Raw genomic sequence first — 9,795 nt, 5'->3', positions numbered from 1 at the left:
TCCTCTCCCTCACAGAGCCAGAACACCCAGGTTCCTCTCCCTCACCAGAGCCAGAACACCCCAGGTTCCTCTCCCACACCAGAGCCAGAACACCCAGGTTCCTCTCCCTCACCAGAGCCAGAACACCCAGGTTCCTCTCCCTCACCAGAGCCAGAACACCCAGGTTCCTCTCCCTCACCAGAGCCAGAACAGCCAGGTTCCTCTCCCTCACCAGAGCCAGAACACCCAGGTTCCTCTCCCTCACCAGAGCCAGAACACCCAGGTTCCTTCTCCCTCATCAGAGCCAGAACACCCAGGTTCCTCTCCCTCACCAGAGCCAGAACACCCAGGTTCCTCTCCCTCACCAGAGCCAGAACACCCAGGTTCCTCTCCCTCACCAGAGCCAGAACACCCAGGTTCCTCTCCCTCACCAGAGCCAGAACACCCAGGTTCCTCTCCCTCACCAGAGCCAGAACACCCAGGTTCCTCTCCCTCACCAGAGCCAGAACACCCAGGTTCCTCTCCCTCACCAGAGCCAGAACACCCAGGTTCCTCTCCCTCACCAGAGCCAGAACACCCAGGTTCCTCTCCCTCACCAGAGCCAGAACACCCAGGTTCCTCTCCCTCACCAGAGCCAGAACACCCAGGTTCCTCTCCCTCACCAGAGCCAGAACACCCAGGTTCCTCTCCCCCACCAGAACCAGAATACCCAGGTTCCTCTCCCTCATCAGAGCCAGAACACCCAGGTTCCTCTCCCTCACCAGAGCCAGAACACCCAGGTTCCTCTCCCTCACCAGAGCCAGAACACCCAGGTTCCTCTCCCTCACCAGAACCAGAACACCCAGGTTCCTCTCCCTCACCAGAGCCAGAACACCCAGGTTCCTCTCCCTCACCAGAGCCAGAACACCCAGGTTCCTCTCCCTCATCAGAGCCAGAACACCCAGGTTCCTCTCCCTCACCAGAGCCAGAACACCCAGGATCCTCTCCCACACCAGAGCCAGAACACCAAGGTTCCTCTCCCTCACCAGAGCCAGAACACCCAGAATCCTCTCCCTCACCAGAGCCAGAACACGCAGGTTCCTCTCCCACACCAGAGCCATAACACCCAGGTTCCTCTCCCTCACCAGAGCCAGAACACCCAGGTTCCTCTCCCTCACCAGAGCCAGAACACCCAGGTTCCTCTCCCTCACCAGAGCCAGAACACCCAGGTTCCTCTCCCTCACCAGAGCCAGAACACCCAGGTCCTCTCCCTCACCAGAGCCAGAACACGCAGGTTCCTCTCCCTCACCAGAGCCAGAACACCCAGGTTCCTCTCCCTCACCAGAGCCAGAACACCCAGGTTCTTCTCCCTCACCAGAGCCAGAACACCCAGGTTCCTCTCCCTCACCAGAGCGAGAACAGCCAGTTTCCTCTCCCTCACCAGAGCCAGAACACCCAGGTTCCTCTCCCACACCAGAGCCATAACACCCAGGTTCCTCTCCCTCATCAGAGCCAGAACACACAGGTTCCTCTCCCTCACCAGAGCCAGAACACCCAGGTTCCTCTCCCTCACCAGAGCCAGAACACCCAGGTCCTCTCCCTCACCAGAGCCAGAACACCCAGGTTCCTCTCCCTTACCAGACCCAGAACACCCAGGTCCTCTCCCTCACCAGAGCCAGAACACCCAGGTTTCTCTCCCTCACCAGAGCCAGAACACACAGGTTCCTCTCCCTCACCAGAGCCAGAACACCCAGTTCCTCTCCCTCATCAGAGCCAGAACACCCAGTTCCTCTCCCTCACCAGAGCCAGAACACCAAGGTCCTCTCCCTCACCAGAGCCCTCCCTCTGGACACCATCTCATCATGATCACATCCCGACATTCAGACACAGAACCTAACTTGATCCTTCCAGGAGAGATCTTCTCTTGGCTCCTCCTTGTGTTCCTGTTTGTCTAAAATGATGACATAAAGGAAGAGAAGAACTCCATCCCTCATTCTCTCTCTCTCTCACTTGCTTGTAACTACTGCAGATAATAAACAACATGTGTACAATGTGTTGATAATGTGTATTGGCTTACTGCTAACCCCCAGCACCGCTAACTAGTAGCGGTGTCTCGGTGTAGCTTAGCGCTAACCCCCAGCACCGCTAACTAGTAGCGGTGTGGTGGTTGTACCTTAGCGCTAACCCCCAGCACCGCTAACTAGTAGCGGTGTCTCGGTGTAGCTTAGCGCTAACCCCCAGCACCGCTAACTAGTAGCGGTGTGGTGGTTGTACCTTAGCGCTAACCCCCAGCACCGCTAACTAGTAGCGGTGTGGTGGTTGTAGCTTAACGCTGACCATCTCCACTTGACCCTAGGGTTGACCTGTGACCCGCCCTTCTACGAGGTGGGTGGCCGATGTCTCCTGATTGACTTTGATGATTTCTCCACTTGGGAAGGCATGCGTGCCTTCTGCCAGTCCCTGGGTGGTGACCTGGTCAAGATCGACAGTGGTGACCTCTTCTCAGCCATCGTACGCTACCTCCATGATAATGGTAGGTCTCATGAACAATGGTAGGTATGGTGGTACCATACTACCACTCAGGATGATCATGGTACCATACTACCACTCAGGATGATCATGGTACCATACTACCACTCAGGATGATCATGGTACCATACTACCACTCAGGATGATCATGGTACCATACTACTACTCAGGATCATCATGGTACCATACTACCACTCAGGATGATCATGGTACCATACTACCACTCAGGATGATCATGGTAATGATGGTACGATACTACCACTGAGGAATATCATGGTAATGATGGTAACATACTACCACTGAGGAATATCATGGTAATGATGGTACCATACTACCACTGAGGAATATCATGGTAATGATGGTACCATACTACCACTGAGGAATATCATGGTAATGATGGTACCATACTACCACTGAGGAATATCATGGTAATGATGGTACCATACTACCACTGAGGAATATCATGGTAATGATGGTACCATACTACCACTGAGGATCATCACGGTAATGATGGTACCATACTACCACTGAGGAATATCATGGTAATGATGGTACCATACTACCACTGAGGAATATCATGGTAATGATGGTACCATACTACCACTGAGGAATATAATGGTAATGATGGTACCATACTACCACTGAGGAATATCATGGTAATGATGGTACCATACTACCACTGAGGAATATAATGGTAATGATGGGACCATACTACCACTGAGGAATATCATGGTACCATACTACCACTGAGGAATATCATGGTAATGATGGTACCATACTACCATTGAGGATTATCGTGGTAATGATGGTACCATACTACCACTGAGGAATATCATGGTACCATACTACCACTGAGGAATATCATGGTAATGATGGTACCATACTACCACTGAGGATTATCGTGGTAATGATGGTACCATACTACCACTGAGGAATATCATGGTACCATACTACCACTGAGGAATATCATGGTAATGATGGTACCATACTACCACTGAGGAATATCATGGTACCATACTACCACTGAGGAATATCATGGTAATGATGGTAACATACTACCACTGAGGAATATCATGGTAATGATGGTACCATACTACCACTGAGGAATATCATGGTAATGATGGTACCATACTACCACTGAGGATCATCACGGTAATGATGGTACCATACTACCACTGAGGAATATCATGGTAATGATGGGACCATACTACCACTGAGGAATATCATGGTAATGATGGTACCATACTACCACTGAGGAATATCATGGTAATGATGGTACCATACTACCACTGAGGAATATCATGGTAATGATGGTACCATACTACCACTGAGGATCATCACGGTAATGATGGTACCATACTACCACTGAGGAATATCATGGTAATGATGGTACCATACTACCACTGAGGATTATCGTGGTAATGATGGTACCATACTACCACTGAGGAATATCATGGTAATGATGGTACCATACTACCACTGAGGAATATCATGGTAATGATGGTACCATACTACCACTGAGGAATATCATGGTAATGATGGTACCATACTACCACTGAGGAATATCATGGTAATGATGGTACCATACTACCACTGAGGAATATCATGGTAATGATGGTACCATACTACCACTGAGGATCATCACGGTAATGATGGTACCATACTACCACTGAGGAATATCATGGTAATGATGGTACCATACTACCACTGAGGAATATCATGGTAATGATGGTACCATACTACCACTGAGGAATATCATGGTAATAATGGGACCATACTACCACTGAGGAATATAATGGTAATGATGGTACCATACTACCACTGAGGAATATCATGGTAATGATGGTACCATACTACCACTGAGGAATATAATGGTAATGATGGGACCATACTACCACTGAGGAATATCATGGTAATGATGGTACCATACTACCACTGAGGAATATCATGGTAATGATGGTACCATACTACCATTGAGGATTATCGTGGTAATGATGGTACCATACTACCACTGAGGAATATCATGGTACCATACTACCACTGAGGAATATCATGGTAATGATGGTACCATACTACCACTGAGGATTATCGTGGTAATGATGGTACCATACTACCACTGAGGAATATCATGGTACCATACTACCACTGAGGAATATCATGGTAATGATGGTACCATACTACCACTGAGGAATATCATGGTACCATACTACCACTGAGGAATATCATGGTAATGATGGTAACATACTACCACTGAGGAATATCATGGTAATGATGGTACCATACTACCACTGAGGAATATCATGGTAATAATGGGACCATACTACCACTGAGGAATATAATGGTAATGATGGTACCATACTACCACTGAGGAATATCATGGTAATGATGGTACCATACTACCACTGAGGAATATAATGGTAATGATGGGACCATACTACCACTGAGGAATATCATGGTAATGATGGTACCATACTACCACTGAGGAATATCATGGTAATGATGGTACCATACTACCATTGAGGATTATCGTGGTAATGATGGTACCTTACTACCACTGAGGAATATCATGGTACCATACTACCACTGAGGAATATCATGGTAATGATGGTACCATACTACCACTGAGGATTATCGTGGTAATGATGGTACCATACTACCACTGAGGAATATCATGGTACCATACTACCACTGAGGAATATCATGGTAATGATGGTACCATACTACCACTGAGGAATATCATGGTACCATACTACCACTGAGGAATATCATGGTAATGATGGTAACATACTACCACTGAGGAATATCATGGTAATGATGGTACCATACTACCACTGAGGAATATCATGGTAATGATGGTACCATACTACCACTGAGGAATATCATGGTAATGATGGTACCATACTACCACTGAGGATCATCACGGTAATGATGGTACCATACTACCACTGAGGAATATCATGGTAATGATGGTACCATACTACCACTGAGGAATATCATGGTAATGATGGTACCATACTACCACTGAGGAATATCATGGTAATGATGGGACCATACTACCACTGAGGAATATAATGGTAATGATGGTACCATACTACCACTGAGGAATATCATGGTAATGATGGTACCATACTACCACTGAGGATTATCGTGGTAATGATGGTAACATACTACCACTGAGGAATATCATGGTAATAATGGCACCATGCTACCACTGAGGAATATCATGGTAATGATGGTGCCATACTACCACTGAGGAATATCATGGTACCATGCTACCACTGAGGAATATCATGGTAATGATGGTACCATACTACCACTGAGGAATATCATGGTAATGATGGTACCATACTACCACTGAGGAATATCATGGTACCATACTACCACTGAGGAATATCATGGTAATGATGGTACCATACTACCACTGAGGAATATCATGGTAATGATGGGACCATACTACCACTGAGGAATATAATGGTAAGGTTGAATATCTTGCTTAATGACCAGTCCATGTGGACACCATCACACATCCAGCAACATACAGCCAACATCACACATCCAGCAACATACAGCCAACATCACACATCCAGCAACATACAGCCAACATCACACATCCAGTAACATACAGCCAACATCACACATCCAGCAACATACAACCAACATCACACATCCAGTAACATACAGCCAACATCACACATCCAGCAACATACAGCCAACATCACACATCCAGCAACATACAGCCAACATCACAACATCCAGCAACATACAGCCAACATCACAACATCCAGCAACATACAACCAACATCACAACATCCAGCAACATACAGCCAACATCACACCATCCAGCAACACACAGCCAACATCACAACATCCAGCAACATACAACCAACATCACACATCCAGCAACATACAGCCAACATCACACATCCAGCAACATACAGCCAACATCACAACATCCAGCAACATACAGCCAACATCACAACATCCAGCAACATACAGCCAACATCACAACATCCAGCAACATACAGCCAACATCACACCATCCAGCAACATACAGCCAACATTACAAAATCCAGCAACATACAGCCAACATCACAACATCCATCAACATACAGCGAACATCACACATCCAGCAACATACAGCCAACATCACACCATCCAGCAAAATACAGCCAACATCACAACATCTAGCAACATACAGCCAACATCACACCTCCAGCAACATACAGCCAACATCACAACATCCAGCAACATACAGCCAACATCACAACATCCAACAACATACAGCCAACATCACACATCCAGCAACATACAGCCAACATCACAACATCCAGCAACATACAGCCAACATCATAACATCCAGCAACATACAGCCAACATCACAACATCCAGCAACATACAGCCAACATCACAACATCCAGCAACATACAGCCAACATTACAAAATCCAGCAACATACAACCAACATCACAACATCCAGCAACATACAGCCAACCTCACACTTCCAGCAACATACAGCCAACATCACAACATCCAGAAACATACAACCAACATCACAACATCCAGCAACATACAGCCAACATCACAACATCCAACAACATACAGCTAACATCACACTTCCAGCAACATACAGCCAACATCACAACATCCAGCAACATACAGCCAACATCACAACATCCAGCAACATACAGCCAACATCACAACATCCAGCAACATACAGCCAACATCACAACATCCAGCAACATACAGCCAACATCACAACATCCAGCAACATACAGCCAACATCACAACATCCAGCAACATACAGCCAACATCACAACATCCAGCAACATACAGCCAACATCACACCATCCAGCAACATACAGCCAACATCACAAAATCCAGCAACATACAGCCAACATCACAACATCCATCAACATACAGCGAACATCACACATCCAGCAACATACAGCCAACATCACACCATCCAGCAAAATACAGCCAACATCACAACATCTAGCAACATACAGCCAACATCACACCTCCAGCAACATACAGCCAACATCACAACATCCAGCAACATACAGCCAACATCACAACATCCAACAACATACAGCCAACATCACACATCCAGCAACATACAGCCAACATCACAACATCCAGCAACATACAGCCAACATCATAACATCCAGCAACATACAGCCAACATCACAACATCCAGCAACATACAGCCAACATCACAACATCCAGCAACATACAGCCAACATTACAAAATCCAGCAACATACAACCAACATCACAACATCCAGCAACATACAGCCAACCTCACACTTCCAGCAACATACAGCCAACATCACAACATCCAGAAACATACAACCAACATCACAACATCCAGCAACATACAGCCAACATCACAACATCCAACAACATACAGCTAACATCACACTTCCAGCAACATACAGCCAACATCACAACATCCAGCAACATACAGCCAACATCACAACATCCAGCAACATACAGCCAACATCACAACATCCAGCAACATACAGCCAACATCACAACATCCAGCAACATACAGCCAACATCACAACATCCAGCAACATACAGCCAACATCACAACATCCAGCAACATACAGCCAACATCACAACATCCAGCAACATACAGCCAACATCACAACATCCAGCAACATACAGCCAACATCACAACATCCATCAACATACAGCGAACATCACACATCCAGCAACATACAGCCAACATCACAACATCCAGCAACATACAGCCAACATCACAACATCCATCAACATACAGCCAACATCACAACATCCAGAAACATACAACCAACATCACAACATCCAACAACATACAGCCAACATCACACTTCCAGCAACATACAGCCAACATCACAACATCCAGCAACATACAGCCAACATCACAACATCCAGCAACATACAGCCAACAACACAACATCCAGCAACATACAGCCAACATCACAACATCCAGCAACATACAGCCAACATCACAACATCCAGCAACATACAGCCAACATCACAACATCCAGCAACATACAGCCAACATCACAACATCCAGCAACATACAGCCAACATCACAGCATCCAGCAACATACAGCCAACATCACAACATCCAGCAACATACAGCCAACATCATAACATCCAGCAACATACAGCTAACATCACAACATCCAGCAACATACAGCCAACATCACAACATCCAGCAACATACAGCCAACATCACAACAACCAGCAACATACAGCCAACATCACAACATCCAGCAACATACAGCCAACATCACAACATCCAGCAACATACAGCCAACATCACACATCCAGCAACATACAGCCAACATCACATCCAGCAACATACAGCCAACATCACACATCCAGCAACATACAGCCAACATCACACATCCAGCAACATAGGTTAGGTTAGGTTAGGTTAGGTTAGGTTGAGTCTTCCTGTCATATCTAAGGTGGGCTGCTCCCCTCACAGCGCGACCTGACTTCTATTACTGGATCGGCGCGACGGACGCAGGTCATGAGGGGTCATGGGTATGGCCAGACGGGTCAGCTGTGCAGATGGGCACCCCATTCTGGGCCAACTTTGGCTGTGACAACGACCAGAAACCCAGCGGCTCCGACACTGAGAACTGTGCCATCCTGGACCCGTACCTGCATCTCTACTTCGTGGACACAACTTGCGAGTATGATAAAGGGTTTGCCATCTGTGAGAAGTGAGTCAGGAGGAGGCCTCCCTCATAACTGGCCTCATGATCGACCATCTGTGAGAAGTGAGGCAGGAGGGGCCTCCCTCATTACTGGCCATCATGATTTGTGACATAACTATACATTTCTCTATGGCACAGTTCAGTAGGGAGTTATTATACATCATTAATTATGGATTAGATCTAGAAATAAAGTGTTACCTTCTCATGTACTTCGATCATTATCCCACTGATGAAATACAGAAAGCTGGGAGGAATACAGATAGACAAATAGGTGGATGGATTAAAAGATAGATAGATATGAATTCCTGGTTTAAAAAGCGAGATATACATAAGTATACGTATGTAAGTAGGAGAGATGGCCAGAGAGCGTTATTGGATTACGTGTTAATTGATAGGCACGCGAAAGAGAGACTTTTGGATGTTAATGTGCTGAGAGGTGCAACTGGAGGGATGTCTGATCATTATCTTGTGGAGGCGAAGGTGAAGATTTGTATGGGTTTTCAGAAAAGAAGAGAGAATGTTGGGGTGAAGAGAGTGGTGAGAGTAAGTGAGCTTGGGAAGGAGACTTGCGTGAGGAAGTACCAGGAGAGA

The 9,795-nt window shown here is 46.4% G+C and overlaps 1 protein-coding gene across 1 annotated transcript in view; it reads left to right on the top strand.

Annotated features, from left to right (window-relative positions):
* LOC139748636 (C-type lectin mosGCTL-7-like) overlaps positions 1–9,409 on the top strand; it is a 17,226-nt gene extending 7,817 nt beyond the window's left edge. The window contains exons 3-4 of the mRNA XM_071661840.1: positions 2,315–2,491; positions 8,970–9,409. Coding sequence (XP_071517941.1) covers positions 2,315–2,491; positions 8,970–9,214 — 422 coding nt within the window. The 3' untranslated portion in view covers positions 9,215–9,409. The remainder of the gene's footprint in view (positions 1–2,314; positions 2,492–8,969) is intronic.
* The last annotated feature ends 386 nt before the right edge of the window (positions 9,410–9,795 follow it).

The sequence above is a fragment of the Panulirus ornatus genome, chromosome 5 (genome assembly GCF_036320965.1).
Source record: "Panulirus ornatus isolate Po-2019 chromosome 5, ASM3632096v1, whole genome shotgun sequence".
NCBI classification, from domain to species: domain Eukaryota; kingdom Metazoa; phylum Arthropoda; class Malacostraca; order Decapoda; family Palinuridae; genus Panulirus; species Panulirus ornatus.
This window is presented reverse-complemented; position numbering and strand designations above follow the sequence as displayed.